General features: G+C 40.9%; 1 protein-coding gene across 1 annotated transcript in view; it reads right to left on the bottom strand.

The window, feature by feature from the left end:
- The window catches only part of LOC120935621 (CD2 associated protein), a 191,625-nt gene that overhangs the window by 10,528 nt on the left and 160,648 nt on the right, over positions 1 to 20,449 (bottom strand). The window contains exons 14-16 of the mRNA XM_040347672.1: positions 18,381 to 18,517; positions 5,133 to 5,254; positions 349 to 441 (exon numbers count right to left, since the gene is read on the bottom strand). Of these exons, the coding sequence (XP_040203606.1) occupies positions 349 to 441; positions 5,133 to 5,254; positions 18,381 to 18,517 (352 nt within the window). The remainder of the gene's footprint in view (positions 1 to 348; positions 442 to 5,132; positions 5,255 to 18,380; positions 18,518 to 20,449) is intronic.

Here is a 20,449-nt window from a genome sequence, read left to right as displayed (position 1 = left end):
CTGAAAAATCGTATCGGATGAAAAAAGGACAGGTGGTCGGTTTTCATCCAATCTTCATAGAGGACAGCGAAGCTTTGACAGGTCCATCTCCGCACAGTGAGCGGAGATGGACCTGTCATCCGCCTGCTCAGTGGGGATGAGCGGATTGGATCCATGTGTAAGGGCCCTATGAAGCATGCAGGAATCACACCAACACACATTCTCTGCCAGTGCATGGGTGATTTACATTCAATTTTTATGTTCTATGACAATTTTCAAGCCAAAACCAAGTTTACATCAATGGGGGCTTTCATCAGTAATTTTTTTTTGTTGTGAATTCTAAAAAGTGTTCCAGCCAACATTAAATACCTTCTTTATTTCTAGTGGTGGTGTTTTGGCACGTTCATTCTCCTCTTCGTGATGTACTGGTACCTTCTGGGTCTCAGTCTGAGGTTTAGCCTGCTAAAAGAAGAAGTTGGCCATGTTAATTTCCCATGCTTTCTGTTCAAAATGACTCCCCTAAACCATCAATATCAGCTACAGCCCCACTTAATATAACGTGACCCACATGCGCATCTAAAGGCGCTATTAACTACAACCCCAATTCAAAAAAAAATTGGGACGCGGTGTGTTAAATCTACATAAAAACAGAATGCAAGGATTTGCAACCTATTGTTTATTCACAACAGAAAATGGATCAAATGTTTGACCACTTCCCGCCTGCCAATAGCAAAATAACGGGCAGATGGTGGCTTTCCCGTTCTGGCTGGATGTGATAGGACATCCTTCAGAACAAGCTACTCGTGCATGCCTTAGGGGTGCGCAGCGTGTCGTTCAGGCACACCACATCTCCGATCACGGTAAAGAGCCTATGACGTAGAGCAGATAAGCAGCTTTCCTGATGGGGGTCTGCACCGATAATCAGTGCAATGATCATCAGCAATGCCTGCCAGTGCCCACTAGTGATGCCTGTCAATGCTGCCTATCAGTGCCGCCCCATCGATTCACAACAGTGAAGGAAAAAACCTACTGGTTTATAAAATGTTAAAAGAAAAAGACATTGTCTGGATTTCATACACACTAATGCACCCTTCATACCATCATATATGCAGGCTTTTGAACTGAGCGATGATCATAAGCAGGAAGGTCCCTCTTCTTTTTAGTCTGGAGGATGCAGCGCCAATAATTGCCCCAAAAAAAAGGACCAAGGCAGCTTTTGGTGCAGGAAATGGGAGCAAGTAGCTGTAGGACTGCATAGATCTGACCACAGAACAGTTTTCCACTTTGCAACAGACCATTTTAAATGATCTTTGGCCCAGAGAAGCGTTTTTGGATCATGTTTAGATATGGCTTCTTCTTTGATGATAGAGCTTTACCTTGCATTATTGGGTGGCACAGGGAACAGTGTTTACAGACAGTAATTTTTGGAAGTATTCCTGAGCCCATGTAGTGATGTCCATCACAGAATCATTTTAGTACTTAAGTGATTGATTAGCAAACAATAAAAAAATATCAACTTATAAATCAAAAATGTCACAGTTCCACAATCCATAGTGCCAAAAAGGTAAAAAAAAAAAAAAGTCCCCAATTACTGTGCTATTTTAACAATTATGAAAGTGCTTCTTTCTTGTGCTCCAACTTAAAAGTGCATCTCCACGTGCCCAAATGAATGTGCACGCACTGAATGGCTGCGGCCAACCAGCAGCCCACAAGCAATAGATATGCGAACCCGTGTGTGTTCCAAGGACCGGGTCTGACGTGGGGGCGTCTTCAGAATTTCACTTCACTGAACTTCCTGAAGATGCGCATCGCGCAAAATGCATTGGAGTTGAGCCACTGACATCACAGCCGGTTTGCCTACCCACGTCGGATCTGATCCCTGGATCACGAGTGGCAGGGAAAGCTATTAGACAGTAGCGGTTTGTGTTGGTACTACTCTAGCACCTGTGGAATGCGAGTTATTTTATCATTGTGAATAAAAACGGCTTTTAATAAAAACATACTGCACAATGATTTATTTCTGGGTTCTTGTCCACTCTTATGAGTAAAAGAGGGTTACACCAGACAATTAAGGAGATTTGACAATACACACACAGGATCTTATATCCCTTACTTGTGGGCTGCTGGTCAGCCGCAGTCATTCGGTGAGGGCACTCTTATGTGGGTACGTGAAGCACTGTCAATTGTTAAAATAGCACGGTGATTGGGAACTTCTTTATTTTTACCTTTGTTACTACAGATTTTGGGACTGTGAAATATATATTTGGTTTATAAGTTGATATTTGTTATTGTTCATTTGTGTTTATCACTTAGAGATAAGCACTAGGAGACTAGCGCCTACCTTTTATTGGTTGTACTACTTGAGAACTTTTTTGTGTTCAAGGGGGCAACAGAGTCTATTTTTTCTATTATTTCTGTGCACAAATATAGAGGGTTTAAGGACAGTGCCCACATTATGAGATTGTTCACATCACAGAATCATGCCTGTTTTTAATGCAGTGCTGCCCGAGGGCCTGAAGATCGCGGGCATCCAATAATGCATTTCGACCTTGTGCACAGAGGTTTCTCTAGAGTCTTGGAATCATTTGATATTTTTCAAATCTGCATTTTTATGTTGAACATTTTTGTGAAATTGGTTGACAATTTTTAGACCCACCTTTTCACAGATAGGCGAACCACTGCCCAATATTACTTCTGAAACACAGACTCTGTAAGATACCCTTTTATACTCAATCATGGTACTAACCGGTTGGCAATTAACGCAATTTGCTGCAAAATGTTCTTCCAGCTCTTACCTTTGATAGGCTTTCTATTGTGAATAAAATATAGGTTTGCGATTGGCAAATCATTGCATTCTGTTTTTATGTCAATTTTACAGTGTCCTCACTTGTTTGGAATTGGGGTTGTAGTTTAACCATTTGTGGATCTTGGGGAAATTATATTAGCTCCAAAAAACTTCCTCTAACTACACAGGATGTTAGAACTACTGAAAATGTATCTTGCTAAAGTACTAAAAAAAACAAAAACAAAAAAACACTCAGTTTCGGATGAAGTGGCTAGACTAGAGACACAATACATGTGGAGACAAAATTACTTTTGTGAAGTGAGGAAGGGAAGATGGACAAAAACCAAGTGCAATAAAAAGCAAAAACAAGTATTATAAGCAAAGCCCTTTCCCTAGACTTCAATCACGAGGAATGTGCTCCCTCCCACTAAAACAAATTATATGTCAGAAGAAAACAAAAGCAGGATGCCGTCTGACACAAGTTTCCTTTACTGGTACACTTACAAATTCCCATTCATTCTCAAACAATGCTTCCAGAGCTGTCCTTGTGACACCCCGAGCACAACTGTTGGCTGAACCTTCTTCTACTGCCCCTCTCTGCAGTCTGATTTCCATATGTTCCTAAAGAGAAGCCACTAGGGGTCCTGATAGCACCACTGGTTCTGAAGAGATTCATCCTAGATGAAGATTGTAGTCCAAGGAGGGGAAATAGGAAGTTTTATTGGGCGCTTCCAGGACAGGAAGTGATAGGACATCTCTCCAAAAAGAAAATAGAAGTGCAAATCTAAAATAAGACCTAATCCTCTCAATCAATGCAAAATCTGAATACTTTGCAGGATATTCCATTTTATTATTCTTTTACAATAATGCACACAACAAAATAGCAGTCACTTCAATAAAACAAAGAGCTGTTAACCTTTCCTGCAACCCACACAATAATTTTTTTGACCATGACCCAAGAGAAGTGACATCACCCCCCCCCCCCAGATCATGGGACAAATGTTCAGGATTGCCTGTTAAACCTGAGCATTGTCAGAGGAAATTGAAACAGAGGATTGTAGGGTATCACCACAGGGTGGTGCTGTGGATACCAAAGAATAATATATAACAAAGTGCCACGTCCCATAAATTGAATATGGTAGTGAACAGATTGGTACTGGAATTTATAGGCACCGAGATACACACAAATTATTAAAACATTTTTTTTATTAATTTGATTAAAACAGGCACAGCCAGACAGAAATGATTAAAAACTTAGCAAAGTAAAGATCGCCTATATGCTTTTAACCATACATAACCCAAGTACCAAGAGGTATATTCCTGAATGATTAGGATGTCCTTGTTGAGGCAACAAAATGATTAATCAGGCTTGGTGCGAGTTGATCATAGTGTACAGTAGTACATGTGTAAATGCTTCTTTGGGCGAGTGGATAATAAAGTAGGTTGATGTACAGGATACAGCGAATGTTGCAAGTGGAGATCAACAGATATAGAACTGGTCCATATAAACAGAAACAGTATTAAGCCCCCGTTCAGCAATAATTACACAGATGGCATGAAATAGAATACTGGATGAAGGAAGGCATAGGAATAGCCTGTAATTCCTAAACAGTAAAACGTCCAAGGAGAGTGATTTCTCAGTGGTTGCAGCATAGGGGTAGTCAATTATATCCTGACCACAGATTGAATCTGCATGATAGACGTCGCTCCGAGGATCCCTCAGCAAGAGGGTGATACATGTAGAGCTGAGCTACCATCAACAACTCACACCAGGCCTGATAGAACATTTTGCTGCCTTATCAAGGACATCACCCTAATCATTCAGGAATATACCTCTTGGTGCTTGGGTTATGCATTGTTAAAAGCATATAGGCAATCTTTACTTTGCAAAGTTTTTAATTAGTCTCTACCTGGTTGTGCTTGTTTTATTCAAATTGTTAATAAAACGATTTTTTTTATATTGTTTGTCGTAATGCCTATAAAAGTCCAGTACCAATCTCACTACTACAGTCACATAATCCTTCATGCCTGGAAGTTTTGGGTATTGTCGACAGTTTCAGAGGAAGGAGGGAAGGAAGAATGAAAGAAAGAACAAACGAACGAACGAACGAACGAACGAACGAAAAAAATGAATGAATGAAGGAAGGAAGGAAGGAAGGAAAAGTGAGGGGTCATTACTAAGGTGAGCATAATGGAATTGGGGGCAAGTTAATAATGCCGCTTTAAAATGTACCAAAGAAATGGTTAGCTCAGTTCAGTCACACCACCAAAAATAACTTGTGATTGGGTAAGAGCCTTTGCACATTGGCCTATCAAATCCAGGCATTAGTGGGAATATCTCCCTTACAATTCAAACTCCAATACTTACAGGACTCGAACCGTTAAAGCGGCCAGGCGGCCTCTTGCCCGTCATCTTTGGTCGGCTGGCAGTTGGATGAGTCAAGTTTTCTGAGGTAGGCAGAAGTTCATCAAAAGTGAGCTCTGAGGAAGCTGAGGAAGACAGAAAAGAGACAGAAAAAAAATGATGCATCATCATTTTCATTCTCTATGCGTTGTGTTGATACATCAACTCAGCAATCTGAAACATTTTACCTCTTGGAGAACTACAATTACCAGCATACTAAGTATATATTGCCTGAATGCAAACATTGGGAAGCACTGAGTTCTTGTCTGCAATCATCTGTGCAGAGAGTTGTGGATTTTCTATACAGACAGCTTCTGATCTAGAGAAATAAGGGTATTTGGAGACTATTTGAGACTACTGTGGGTCCTTAAAACTCAAGCAGCATGTCAGGTCTAATGCCATCTCTAAAATAATTTACAATCAGTGGCAGTACAGGGGTTGAATCACCTGCACAGCAGAGCCCAATGATCTAGGTCTTCAGCATGTGACCGACAATGTTGCTCCAATGGACAAAAAAATTATATTCCATGTGTGCACTGTTCAGTAGAAGCATGGTCTTAAAGTGACTGAAGTCTAGTTTTTAAAAACAAACATTTTATATTTACCTGCTGTGTGCAGTTGGTTTTGCACAAAGCAGCCTGGATCCTCCTCTTGGGTCCCTCTTTGGTGCTCCTGGCCCCTCCCTCCTGTCGAGTGCCCCCACAGCAAGCAGCTTGCTATGGGGGCCACACGAGCCGAGCTGCAGCTCCGTGTGTCCATTCAGACAACAAGCTGCTGTTTGGACCCGCCCCCCTCTCTCCCGCGATTGACGAAACGACTTTGATTGACAGCTGTGGGAGCCAATGGCGCGGCTAATGTGTATCAGCCAATCAGGAGGAAAGTCCCATCTGGACAGAGATGGGGCTAAGGTAAGTAATGGGGGGATCTGGGAAGGCTGCTGCACACAGAAGGCTTTTTATCTTAATGCATAAAATGCATCAAGATAAAAAACCTTCTGCCTTTACAATTCCTTTAGACAACATGCACGTATCACACAGTAAAGGTTAATGAGCAGAAGATTAAGAAAATTACTACCTATGGCACTAAAATATTATCTAGTGGCTTAATTTGAAATAAAAATGTGATGTAAAGATATGATGCAAGGGCACATAAGGGATGAAGGTCAGGAGGGCAAAGATGCAAAATCACAGTACCTACTACAGACAGTCACTGCAAGTCAAAAGAAAAACAAAAGAAAAAAAAAAAACTTTGGCTAAATGGTTTAAGATGCATCTTCAAAAGGAAATTCCAGTATAAAATCTCAAAAAAAGGCAAAGAAGAAAAAAAAAAAAAAAAAAACATTGCATCTAAATGTAACGCGTCTGATAAAGGCTTGTGTGACAGTTTTGTATACTATTCTGTCTTAAATACAGACCTCTCGAACTATACCATGTTCTATCCCAAAAACACTGCAGCATGCAAACACCAGACCCTTACACGTTACAAACACGGAAACTTTCTACATGGCTCACTAAACAAATTTTAGGACTGCACAGTTATTCACTAGCATTTAAAATCTGAACTATAGGCAAACTCAGTTTTTATATTGTTGGCATTAGGAATGAGACTGGCTTTGTATATACACTGGGGAGCTTCTCTTCCCAACCTTCAAATTCTGGGACCGTTACAAAACCTTAACATTGCCAGTACTACTAATGGATCTCTGATCGTTTGTAATACGCAAATAGAGTAATGTAGCCACAAGCAATTTGCAAAAACTGACTTTTAAGGTGCCATCAAATAAGAAAATCTATAAAATAGCTAAAAGGACACAGAGAACTACTCGGGTTATATGCAGACACCTTCAGGTGAATGGACGCTGGCAAAAAAAAATTACCATGGGAATCCCCTGCCCAGGCATAGCCCCCCTGCCCACCTAAATCTCAGTTTTAAAGCAAGCAATGCGTAACAATCTTGTGATGTACGCCAAGAAAAGGGTTTAACCGGTAAACCAAAAATCCTAGTCGTACATCACAGAACACAGAGGACTTCATATTCATGACTACCTGGGATGTCCCAAAGCACTGAACATGAGGGGTGGGCAACAAGGCCAAAACCCAAAAGACAGAACAGGGGAGAGCCCCAACTATGAAGGCACCTCTGGCATCCACGGAGACACAAACTCCTCCGTAGTAGAACTTGGTAAACATGTGAAGAGTAGTAGACCAGGTAGCAGCCTACAACAACATAAGCTTGATGCCAAATTACCTGGGAAGATCTAACACTCCTGGTGGAATGGGCCTTGACTGTGAAAGGAGGAATATACCAGGCCTGAGGAATTCAACTAGATATAGATTGAAAAATAATGTCACCTTGTGAAGAAGCACCTTCTCCTTAGGCTGCGAACAAAAAAAAAAAATGGCAACACAATGTCCTGATACAGGTGGAACAAAGAAACCACTTTAGTAGGTAGGGGGACATTAGCTAAAAGGAGGTGCTTCTAAGCTGGGATGGGTCATGCATTGGTGGGGCTGTTTTCCCCCATTATCCATTCACCTGAAGGTGGCAGCATAACCCAAGTAGTTATAATTACAAAGTCCTCTGTGTCCTGTGATATTTTTAAGCTATTTTTAGTGTTTTCTGAGTTGATACACATCTTAAAAAATCCCAGTGTTTGCACGCGGTTTATGGGCTTACATAGGGGCGTGGTGTCTGCATACATTTCAAGGTCATACTACTTGCAATTAGGTAATCCAGCCACAAGAGGGCAACACCTTCATAATGGTTATGAGAGGGAGCAGAGGCACAACCTACTGCAGGCATAACTTTTTACAGGACTCTCAGAGATCAATAAGAAGCTGGTGAGTGATGCAACCAAAAAGGTGTCCCCCCCCCCAAAAACTAAAATACATTTCTGCATAGGTGGAAACGGACATTCCATGAAAGAAGAAAAATCTACCAGATGTCCGATTTGGCTACATACAGCCACACAGCTGTTGCAAATGTTAAAGTAAATAGTTTGGACTAGCTTGGTCTTTTTAATAAATTAAATATTGAGATCACCTCTAAAACAGATCTTGCATGAAAATAAGTCTTTATGTAGCAGCCCCCACCTCCTAAATAAAAACTCAAACCAAATGCCACAAGTTCTGGAGTGTTTTTCCTGCAAGGTTTGGGTTTCCTGCCCAATGGCACCTACACAAAGTGGGCAAAAGCCAGGGGGAAATATTATATTTTTCCTCTAATGTTTTTATCATTTTATTGCTTTCACTAAGATTTATATTTGTTTGGAGGGTGGGCGGGTGCAGCATAAATAGGCCTTGGCCTTTTCAGAAGCATAATACTCTAGGCAAAAGCCAATTATACAGCTGATATACCCGTTTACGGTTTCACCTGCCAAAGGGTATGCAATGTTGTGCAGTCAATGCGATTTAAACATCTTCCTGACTGCACAGCCACATGAGTACTTTCTGATCATTCAATTTGCCTTCCCGATTAATGGTATAAAGTGATTAAAAAATGCGCAACCCAAAAATTTGTTGAATAAAAAGGTATGTGACTGATCTAACAAATGTCTAAAAATACTATAGAAAACACAAATAAATATGTGCATGGATGAGAACCCACATTGCTATGAGCATGATATGGTGATGGTCCAAAAAGAGAAGAAAAAAAAAAGTGTAATAATCAATGTCCAAAGACAAAAGCAAAAACAAAATGGCAAAAGTGTGAATTGTTGCTAAGAAGATGTGGTCATATCAAACAGGGCATCACTGGTACGTTGATAGATGTCATACAATACTATCCTTATAATGATGAGTGATTGGCCGCTTACCGGATCGATGCCAATGTTGAGCTCACAGCTGTCCTTGGAAAAATCCTTTTGATACTCCACACACGGATCAATCCTGGGTTCCAAAGCTAGACACTGTGGAGATGTTTCCCAAACCACTGCGGATGGTTCCAGGGTCCCTCAGACACAGGGATAAGTGGTGTGTTTTCCTTAGTTGAATACTGCTGTATATGGAGTAGCGGTTTTCATAGACCACCAAATACAATTTACCTCTGTATACAGTCGTTTACCACAGGAAGGGAAGAAGAAAATAATCTCTCATGGTGTAGTATTCCCGTAAAAAGTTATTTATTGCAGACTTCGTTACATATCCAAGAGATTAAAAAGACTTATTCAAACTTAGCCACGGTTCACACCAGCTGGCTAAAAACGTGATGACGTCAAGAACTTAAAGCTCCACCCTATGCGTTTCCCCGTATAAGGATTCTACTGGGAACAGAGGCGAAGATCCAGATGTCCATCACCACGCTTAAATACCTATGATACGGGAGCGACACCGGAAATGAGTTCCACAACTACCGGTGTCACTCACACCCCTGTAACTAAACCATATTCATCTGGTTAAAAAGTATACAATTATTGCAACATGAGGTTACTTATTTGATGGCATGAAAATCGTAACATTATCTACAGCAAACATAATTTAAAATGACTATACATAAAATTACAATAAAATTACAAATGTATATGAACACTATTAATATTTGATATTGATTCTTCATAACAATTGAATGTCCACACTTTATTATGCCGTTACCTTAACAGAAATCAATCAATCATAGAAAAAAACAGAAATGTGTGCATGACAGTTTTAATAAAAATCGGAAATGCCCAATTATCTAAATTAGTAAACGCATGATGTACATTTGTGCATTCCCCTGAGAAAAAAACATCAGGACAAGAAGGGATCTAAGTTGAGGAAGACAACTTAGACATCATACAAAACAGACAGATTGGAGTAATTTAACAGCTCAGTCTATTAAAAGTGCACCCAAAAATAAAACACGAGTCACAACAATGGGTCTGATGTAAAAACCAACTACTAACCCCATTATTGTAATACTAAAAGTCCCCCAAAAATATACACAATGTATATTAAAAATAATTTTAGTAATACTGTCATGCACACATTTCTGCTTTTTTCTATGATTGATTAATTTCTGTTAAGGTAACAGCATAGTAGTGTGCAGGCATTCAATTGTTATGAAAAATCAATATAAAATATTAATAGTGTTCATGTACATTTGCAATTCTATGTATAGTCATTTTAAATTATGTTTGCTGTAGATAATGTTACGATTTTCATGCCATCAAATAAGTAACATGTTCCAATAATTGTATACTTTTTAACCCGATGAATATGGTTTAGTTAAAGGGGTGTGAGTGACACTGGTAGTTGTGAAACTCAGTTGGTGTCTCGCTTCCGCATCATAGGTATTTAAAGGGGTTTTCCAGTCAGCTTTTATATTTATTAAAAGTCAGCAGCTACAAAAAGTGTAGCTGCTGGCTTTTAATAAACAGACACTCACCTGCTCCACGTTCCAGCGACGCGCCGGACAGGGCTCCGCCCCTCTCCGGCCGGCGTCTTCATTCCAAGTGTGGGCACCCGGCCGTGACAGCTTTCGGCTTCATGGCCGGGCACCCACTGCGCATGCGCGAGCATCACTGCGCATGCACGAGCGGCGCCGCGCAATACAATTGGACAGGCGATCGCCTGGGACCTGTCACGTGTCCCAGGCGATCGCCTACAGGGAGGGGCTGCAGAAAGGCGATTAGGCTATTTGCCTTAGCAGCCAGCCCCTCGGTGGAAGGAGGAAGTGGGACAGGAAGTCCCACTTCTCCTGAAGCCCCCACTCCCCCATTAAAAAAATTACATGCCGAATGTGGCATGTAAGGGGGCAGGAGTGGATTAAGCGAAAGTTCCACTTTTGGGTGGAACTCCGCTTTAAGCGTGGTGATGGACGTCTGGATCTTAGCCATCGTTCCCAGTCTAATCTTTATACGGGGAAATGCGTAGGGTGGAGCTTTAAGTTCTTAGCGTCATCACGTTTTTAGCCAGCTGGTGTGAACCGCAGCCAAGTTTGAATAAGTCTTTTTAATCTCTTGCATATGTAACGAAGCCTGCAATAAATAACTTTTTACGGGAATACTACATCATGAGAGATTATTTTCTTCTTCCCTTCCTGTGGTAAATGACTGTTTACAGAGGTAAATTGTATTTGGTGGTCTATGGAAACTGCTACTCCATATACAGCAGTATTCAACTAAGGAAAAGACACCACTTATCCCTGTGTCTGAAGGACCATGGAACCATCCGCAGTGGTTTGGGAACCATCTCCACAGTGTCTAGCTTTGGAACCCAGGATTGATCAGTCACCTTTATCCAACAAGTTTTTGGGTTGCACATTTTTTAATCACTTTATACCAATTTCTGAGAGCCTTATTCAGGCTAATTAAATTGCTGCACCTAAATGTTTGGCAGGTGAGGTTCATTCCTTTCCATGTTTGTTAGTGAAGATCTTTATCTTCTACACTTGTTCACTTTACAGAGAGCAGCACAGATTTTTTACCTTTACCACTTCCGGATTAATAACTGTTTTGTCACCTTCACTTTCCTCATAGAACAGTGAAACGGCATCATTACCCCTGTCCAGTGACCAGAAAGTAGCAGGTTGATAAGACTAGCAGAGGTGTATGTATGTATACCACAGGAAAGACTGACAAAAGTGACAAATCCCTTTAATAGGTAAACAATAAATCTATATGTATGTTGGCCATGTGCTTAGACTTTTTCCTGGAGTACAAACAAAAGCAGAGAGGATTGTATAATCTGGCAAGTGACTGCTTGTGACTAAAAGCCTCTATTCTGTAATGTCTAATAACTGTACTACATTTCTGGCTATATCATCGATAGACACTGCACTCTGCCACGAGAGAATGTGATCTTACCAAGATGGAGAAGGGTAGGGGAAGTTCCTGACACGAAAGAAGGGATACATGGCAAACGGGAGAGGAAACAAAATCTGGAAAGAAAAGTCGAGGAGAGGAATGTCTAGAACAAAGAGTTCAAAACAAAATTAACTTTGCAAAGAGAAAAGGAAACATTTGCAGAAGCAGCAGAAAGTCTGAGCATGCTCCCGAGGTATTAGTGTAATCACCCTTTACCGGCAGCCAGGATATCACATGGGCACAGCAAGGACTCTAAGCTGCAATGCGTACTTCCTATAGTACTATTTGGTCAATGTATTGTTATCAAAACTTGTAAAATTTGATTTGCATAATTAGTGTGCCCCGTAGATAGACTGTCTTATAGGAAAGCCCAGCACTAGTTCTGCACTTGATGACCGATCTTGCAAACCTATTTAGATGGTAATATTTCTACAAGAGTGGATTCCATTATCTATGGAATGTTATTCAGCCATGTCTGTAGGTGTAACCTGGAACCACGTCACTCAAATTTGTAATTAAGAATTTAGCAGTAAATATCAAATGCGGATTTCATAAAAACCTTAAAATGATTTGCTGTGGTCTAAAAATTGAGGCCAGAATTCAAGTTTTTCCCTATTAAAAAAAGAAAAAAAAATAGTTCTAGTTTTACTAAAATTCTACCGGATTTAGGTTATCTGTTCAGTCAGGGGTTTCAAATTGGTGGGCCTCCAGCTGTAGCAGCAAGTACCATCATGCCTCTTCCTGTGGGAGTCATTCCTGTAACCGTCAGCCTTGAAATGCCTCATAGGACTTGTAGTTTTGCAACAGCTGGAGGGCTACCAGTCTGAGACTCCTGGTTTAGATGGAAATAGTGCTTTGATGTAGTTAAATGGTGTTCTTAACTAAACACCAATACTAAATGGACCTTATTTCTAAGAGCTTTCTATGCTGTACCTTTGAGCCATATAATTAAGCAGGATTTTAAAGCTACCCTCTGAGCTGGCACGGCCTAGATAATGGCTAGCAAAGTGAATTCTGTGCAAAGCTTTTGCCAGTGTGGCGCAGGCCTCATGCGGCTATACCTAGCGTCCTTCTGGGAAGATACAACTAAGCAACTACTTTTAGTTTAATTACCCATTTTTTTTTCTGAGTTATGTTTGAACCCCAACTGTACTTTCATTCAAATTTAAAAAAATTGCTGACTTGGGAACACAACTATAAAACACTCTCCCCTCCCAGGCTGAAATGAAGATAGAGGATTTCTGTGTGGAAACCGTGGCCTCCCTGCAGTGGACTGGCACACCCCTTCAAAAGCAGGGAGCATATGCTATGTTGATAAGAAAGCTCTGTGACTGTGGGAAGACATACAGGACCTTTGCAGAGAGATTGTGTCTCACACAGAGAAGTCTTATTTGCCATCTACTGTGTAAGGGTGAGGATTTTACATTGGCTCTGAAGTCTAAAGTATATTTCCACCTTTGCAGTCAAATTTGAGAAACACTCACTAAATATAGATAGAGTTATTTGTTCCCATTCAAAGAGCATACCTAAAAATTATTTTAAAATGTATTTTACAACTCTAGTGGTTTCTTTAAATCAGGCGAATGCAAAAGGACTATAAGCAGTTTTAAGGCTCATACACACAGGCCCAATATCTGTTACAATATACGGTTAGCTCATGTGTACAGCAGCCTGTCCAACAGAAGCCAGTTTAAACGACCAGTTTTTACCAAATGGGCATGCTGGAAAACCAGCATCTGATCAACACTTGCAGCCAATGGTTGCAATGGGGTTGGGGGAAGCAGGGAGCCATCCCTGCAGGGAGAACACTGTGAATATTGCTAGCGTCTATAGCCGCTGGCAATAATCTCATGTAAGAATCTGACATACTGGCTGTACGCAAGACGATCGATTGATCGACTTGGGTACAATCAGCTTGCCCATAGATCGCTCGATTCTCGGCCAGTTCAACAGGAATAAAAAAACATCTATGGCTGGCTTAAGAAACTATAAACCTTCATTAGGACAGTAGGCTGCTCTAGTTAATTAATTGATAATGAGAGCCATCATCACAGTACAGATGGGTCATTTGTAGAAAACATACCTCCCAGTCCCCACCTTAAAGAGGTCAGAAAAAAAAACCCTGCAAGACAAAGGCATAATGAGCTAGTATGCATCGCAGTACTGCCAGCACTCCTCTCCCACAGCTGAAATCTTTCCCGGAGTTACTTCTGGGCTTGCAGGCTCTGGCGCTGTGATTGACTGGAGCTGCGATGGCGTCACTCCCGCGCATGCCACCGATCATGGCATGGGTTCCAAGAAAACGTCACGAGCAGGCTGTTACTTCACTGTGCATGTGCCAATGACTTCGGCGACAGCTTATATAGTAAATATCTCCTAAACTGTGCACATTTATGTAATATTTACAGTACCTACAGGTAAGCTTACTTATAGGCTTACCCGTAGGTACAATTAAAGAGGAAAATTTTACTTCCTCTTTAATGTTAAATAGAATGGGTAAACCATGTAGGATTTTTCAGCAAGTAAAAAAAAGGTAAACGGCAATTTTTAAAATATTATACTGTGTGATGACTGGCAACATGTTAAAAATATAAAGTCTGATTTCTGAATTGAGCTGCAAAAGTGGAAACACACTTTAATTCAAAGCCTGATAAACATTTAAAACATTGTTTAGTCCCACTTAAAGCTCAATTATATTTTTCCTTAACAAACATTACACCACACACTAGATACAAAGCAAATCAATAGCAAATATAGTGCAAGATGTCAAAGATTACAAACCAAGAACAACAAATAAGCAATGAAATTTACAGGTGATGATTTGTGTAAAACTGACAGAATAACCCATTTGTAAAACACTGGACTGAACAGACTGCTACGCAATCAATACCCAAGCTTCAAGGTCTCAAACAATGTCATACCATTTATAACCACAAGATGGCAGAGGATGAAACGCTTGTTGCACTGTTTTGAGCACATGTCATGAAGTAGCCCTATAGTGAAAATGCAGCACAGCCTTACCTAAAATACAACAAGCATGATCTGTGAAAATGTATCTGTAGCAGTAACACTATGAATGTGAGCGACCACGGTCAATAACTTAGACACTGCCTTGGAATTATTTAATTACAGCTATAGGCAAGCAGCAACGTCACTCACCCGATTACAATTATCTGCATTGCATTGATAAACATGCCTCCCCTACAACTTACATGAAAGCCAGTGTTTCTGCACTGCAGCCAGATTTTAGGTGCATGTTCTCCCTTCCTTTCCTATCCAATTAAAGAACTAACATTGAAGAGCTGCAGGATAAATGTGAAGGTGCCCACTTCCTAAACAAGGTTGGTATTTGCATGGCAACGCACCCTCAGGTTTTACTGCCCACGAGGGAGCTCCGCAGAGAACGCAAGTGCAGACACCTCTGAGTGCCTATATTAACACTGTGGTAGCAACTACTCATTAAAGTAGAAGTTAATGTCAAACTCCAGGTTTACTTTCACTTTGCATAGTTTACCAATTAATGTGCCCACTGTAGAAAGTAAATGTGGCACGAGTGCTGTATACAGTGGCCTAACTAAAGTGAAAGTAAACCTGGAGTTTGCTTTTAAGGCTATAAAATGACCCACCTTTTAAAAAGGGGTTGCAAAGGTTTTTATTTTTTTATTTTCTATAGGTTCCTTAAAGCTAGTGCATTGTTGATTCACCTACCTTTTCCTTCCATTTCCCTTCTAAATGTTTTTTTCTCTTTGTCTGAATTTCTCACTTCCTGTTCCTCCTCAGTAAGCTTGCCCCCATCATCCATGGGGGTTAGTCAGCCAGAAGAGCTTACTGAGGAGGAACAGGAAGAAATTCAGACAAAGAAAACAAAAAACATATAGAAGGAAAAGGTAAGTGAACCAACAATGCACTAGCTTAAAGGAACTAAAGGAACTTTTGAAAAAATAAAAAACAAACCTTTACAACCCCTTTAAATGCTGCATCCCATTGCTCTCATATTCCCAGAATATAGTTTATTTTACATCCAAAATTTTGCAAAAAGGTATTTACAGGGCCATGTACAAGAAACTACATCCATAAAGTATAAGAGCCGTGGGGAGGCAGCATTTAAAAGATGGGGTGTTGTATTACCTTGACTTCTGCACACAAAAAAAACTATTTTACCTTCCCTCTCCTGTTCTGCAGCAAAATGACAGATGCCTATTGAGAGATACAATCAATCAAGAAACAGAATAGATAAAATGAAAAGGAGAGAAAAGCATTAATGACATTATCTTGCTTGACACACAAACTGGAAATTTTAACTTAAGACGTGCCGACTCCTGGACAAGACAAAATGCTTCTCCACAGCTGCTGATGTTTGGAGACCTTATGCCGCGTAGACAAGATCGGAATTTCCGACAACACCGTGGATTTTTTTCTGACCGAATGTTGGCTCAAACTTGTGTTGCATACACACAGTCACACAAATGTTGTCCGAAATTCCGAACGTCAAGAACTCGGTCACCTACAACACTATGACATGCCGAGAAAAATTAAGTTCAATAATTCCGAGCACGCATAGGATTTTTGTGCGTCAGAATTGCATACAGACTGGAATTTCAGACAAGAACTTTTGTTGTCGTAAAAATTAAGAACCAGCTCTCAAATATTTGTTGTCGTAAATTCTGACAGCAAATGTCCGATGGAGCCTACACATGGTCGGAATATCCGACCAAAAGCTCACATTGAACATTTGTTGTCGGAAATTCCGATCGTGTGTACGCAATAGGGTCTGTGTCAATGGGCTTGTATTTGCATCGGAACGTTTTTTCCTCCTATACTAGTCAATAGGAATCAAAAAAGCAACTACAAGCAGGTTGAGGCCGAATAGGGAGAAGACTCAAATAAAGTCAGAATGACGCCAACAGCAGGTCAAAGAACCTGTTTGTTGAAGTGGTTGTAAATCTTTAAAATGAAACACAGCATATCCTTCCTATAGTGTTTACTTGTCACACGACAAAGCACAGAGTGCGATTTCTAGCTTTTCTCTGCTCCCCCTGCTATCTGCATAAGTTGCTTCTAATTATTTATCCTGACACCAAGCAATCCCAGACCGTTCTACTAGACACCCCCCCCCCCCCCCCCCCCCCCAGCACACAGAAGGTGACTGACAGCCTCAACTGTGCAGGTTTACCTTTAAGACTGTATGAGTGAGTGAATTACTTATATAGCGATACAAATGCGAACTGAATTGCCTCAAGGCGCTTGGCATCCATTTTCCTTCAGTTTAACCCTCAGAATAGATGGGTCTTTAGTTTTTTTTCTGAAGGCCAGGTGATCAATTTCCATTTGAATATTAGTATAGTATATTCCCTCCACTCAGGTCTCAGATTACAATGAGCTCTCCTCTCTATGCTTTGCAGTGTGTAATGTCAGGACCCACCCCCTGGCTGCTAAAATACCATCCACTCAGGTGCCGGATTACAATCCGCTGCCCTCTCTATGCTGTTCAGTGTGACGACAGGACCCTGGCTGCTAAAGCTCAGATATGCTGTTCAAACTGTGTGATTTGAACGGCTGTATAGGAGAGTGGGCCGCAGATAAACAGGTACAACATATGTAGGAAGATTTGTTTAATCTCTGCATATCAGCTGAGGCCAGTCACTTCAGTGGGTATATATGTGAGGGTTTACAACCACTTTAACTGTCAATGCCCTCAGAAGTGTCTAAACTGATATCACATGCAGGCTAAAAGTACATGAAAGCCTGTTGTATTTATCCACAGACATAAACCCAAACATTTTTGGGTTAGGTGGGGTTGGCTTAAAGAATAAAAAAAAAAAAAAGCCTTTAATGCTCGTAGCAACAATAATTGTGGAGCCAATAAAATGATGTCTGTTGCCCATAGCAGCGACCTCCCTTTGTTTCTTAATGAAAGTTACACAATAAAGGGGTGTGATAGGTTCTACAAGAAAGGCATACACTCTTCTTCCCTACAGTTTTTGAAAGGAAACATTGGGAGAATAAACTAAAGGAGGAATCAAATCGGGGGGCTTATGTATCCAAGTGCCATGTGGTCCAGTTCTACACAATTATCCTCTGTTACCTTTGTACCAGCTGAGGAGACCGTTTCTTACTCTCCCCATCCCTGTAATACAACCAGAAGTGAAACGCACTCCTTCACAAATCCCACCTCTGACTATTTTCCCAGCTGTAACCAGGAAAGAAAGCCACCCGCCAACAAGTCTCCACGAAAAAAAAAATGCTTCTGATGGAATTCCAGATTTACATGTTGAGGTTTACAATGCAAGACCTGTCTGTTCTTTTGACATACATGTACCTTCAGTGATGACACAAAAACGTGCAGGAAACATACAGAGATGTTATGTAAAACATAAAACACAAAGCAGACACTCGGACATCGCAAGCTCCTCCATGGTAGTCACACTCACCATTCTCTCTGGGGCTTTTCACTACAATCGGCTCTACATCTTGAGATTTTGGTCGGCTTAGAAATTGCTCTAGATCCATTCTTGTTTTGTTGAATGGCTCTTGTTCTGACTTTGGTCGAGGCGACTCCCCATTTGGTCTAAAATATATCAAGAGCATAAAGTGATTTACTGACTGCACAGAACTCAGAATTGAAACGGACACATTTTATTGGGTGCTCCATGATAAAAGATTAGTTCCCTGGCTGGATAATGTGCCATCGACTTCAATATTTGGAGTCACTGACCTTGAACACGGATGCAGGCAAGAACTTTTGACTTTCCTGCTCAGGGTTAGCAATCCAGAAAAAAATGGATTAAACCCCGAGGGGGGGGGGGGGGGGGGGGGGGGCGATGGGAGAACAGATTGTCAGCAATACATTGAACACAAATACTAATATCTGGTGATTCGGGTGAACCAAAGACAGCCATAGACAGCTAAATATTCTCTTGTTCAGCCCCTAAGCTGCACAAAAGAAAATCAATCGATTCTCCTATCCATTCCAAGATGGAGAATGGATGGAAGAACCTCCATTTCCAGTTACTACAAACCCAATCAGTAGGATTGAGTCACGGTCCGGCCAGTAATTTTCCATGCGTTTCAGTCAATTGTAATGTGTTTTGTCAAACTAGGTGATGCTTGCATGGTGGCCCAAAGCTTGAATTTCGGCCTGACAGAGTAGGAATTGGCCATATTACAAGCAGTTTATGGCCAACTGAAAGATGGGCACAAATGGCTGTCTTGCTCGTCTAGTTTTTGGGGAAAAAAAGCCTTCAACCTGGACAAGTACAAAGCCGTTTAGCACTACTGTAGAGAGCAGCTGCAGGTGGTTTTCAGAGGCAGAGATGATTTGACATACCATCAAGAAATTCTTAAAGCGGAGTTCCACCCACAAAATTAACTTTACATTAATCTACTGGAAAAAGCATCAGAAAAAAAAAACATTATAAATATTTGTATTTCTTTACATACTTGTTCAGGGCTGTTGCTATGGGGTCTAGTGTAATCTGCCCCCTTTCTCTCCATGGTGCCTGACGTCACTTCCCTCGACGCCTATTTTTGCTAGTGCTCCTGGGAGAGGTGTGCCATTGCCCAGGAGTCACTGGGCAGCGTTGAGGGCTAGAATCCCGGTATTTGATAGGCTCATCATGGTTGCCATCACAACGGGGTGGGCACTTCCGCTGCCCGTTGTGATGGCAACCTGAAAAGTTTCCTGCACTGCTAAATTGGCTTACTGCGCATGCGCAAAAGAATGGGCGGTGCATGCTGGTTATTCAGCAGCACCGAAACCTGGAAGTTTATGCTTGTGGGCTTCGCCTGCCCACAAGCACCACCTGAACAAGATGGGCAGCAAAACCTCAACATAAGAAATATAAGGCAAGTTTTTAATTTAACCGCTTAAGCCCCGGACCATTTTGCAGCTAAATGCCCAGGCCAGGTTTTGCGATTCGGGACTGCGTCGCTTTAACAGACAATTGCGCGGTCGTGCGACGTGGCTCCCAAACAAAATTGGCGTCCTTTTTTTCCCACAAATAGAGCTTTCTTTTGGTGGTATTTGATCACCTCTGCGGTTTTTATTTTTTGCGCTATAAACAAAAATAGAGTGACAATTTTGAAAAAAATTCAATATTTTTTACTTTTTGCTATAATAAAAATCCCCCAAAAACATATATAACATTTTTTTTTTTCCTCAGTTTAGGCCGATACGTATTCTTCTACCTATTTTTGGTAAAAAAAATCGCAATAAGCATTTATCGATTGGTTTGCGCAAGATTTATAGTGTTTACAAAATAGGGGATAGTTTTATTGCATTTTTTATTAATTATTTTTTTTTTACTACTATTGGCGGCGATCAGCGATTTTTTTCGTGACTGCGACATTATGGCGGACACTTCGGACAATTTTGACACATTTTTGGGACCATTGTCATTTTCACAGCAAAAAATGCATTTAAATTGCATTGTTTATTGTGAAAATGACAGTTGCAGTTTGGGAGTTAACCACAGGGGGCGCTGTAGGAGTTAGGGATCAC

This window comes from Rana temporaria, chromosome 4 (assembly GCF_905171775.1).
Source record: "Rana temporaria chromosome 4, aRanTem1.1, whole genome shotgun sequence".
NCBI lineage: Eukaryota > Metazoa > Chordata > Amphibia > Anura > Ranidae > Rana > Rana temporaria.
The sequence above is the reverse complement of the archived record's forward strand: the minus strand, read 5'-3'. Positions and strand labels throughout refer to the sequence as shown.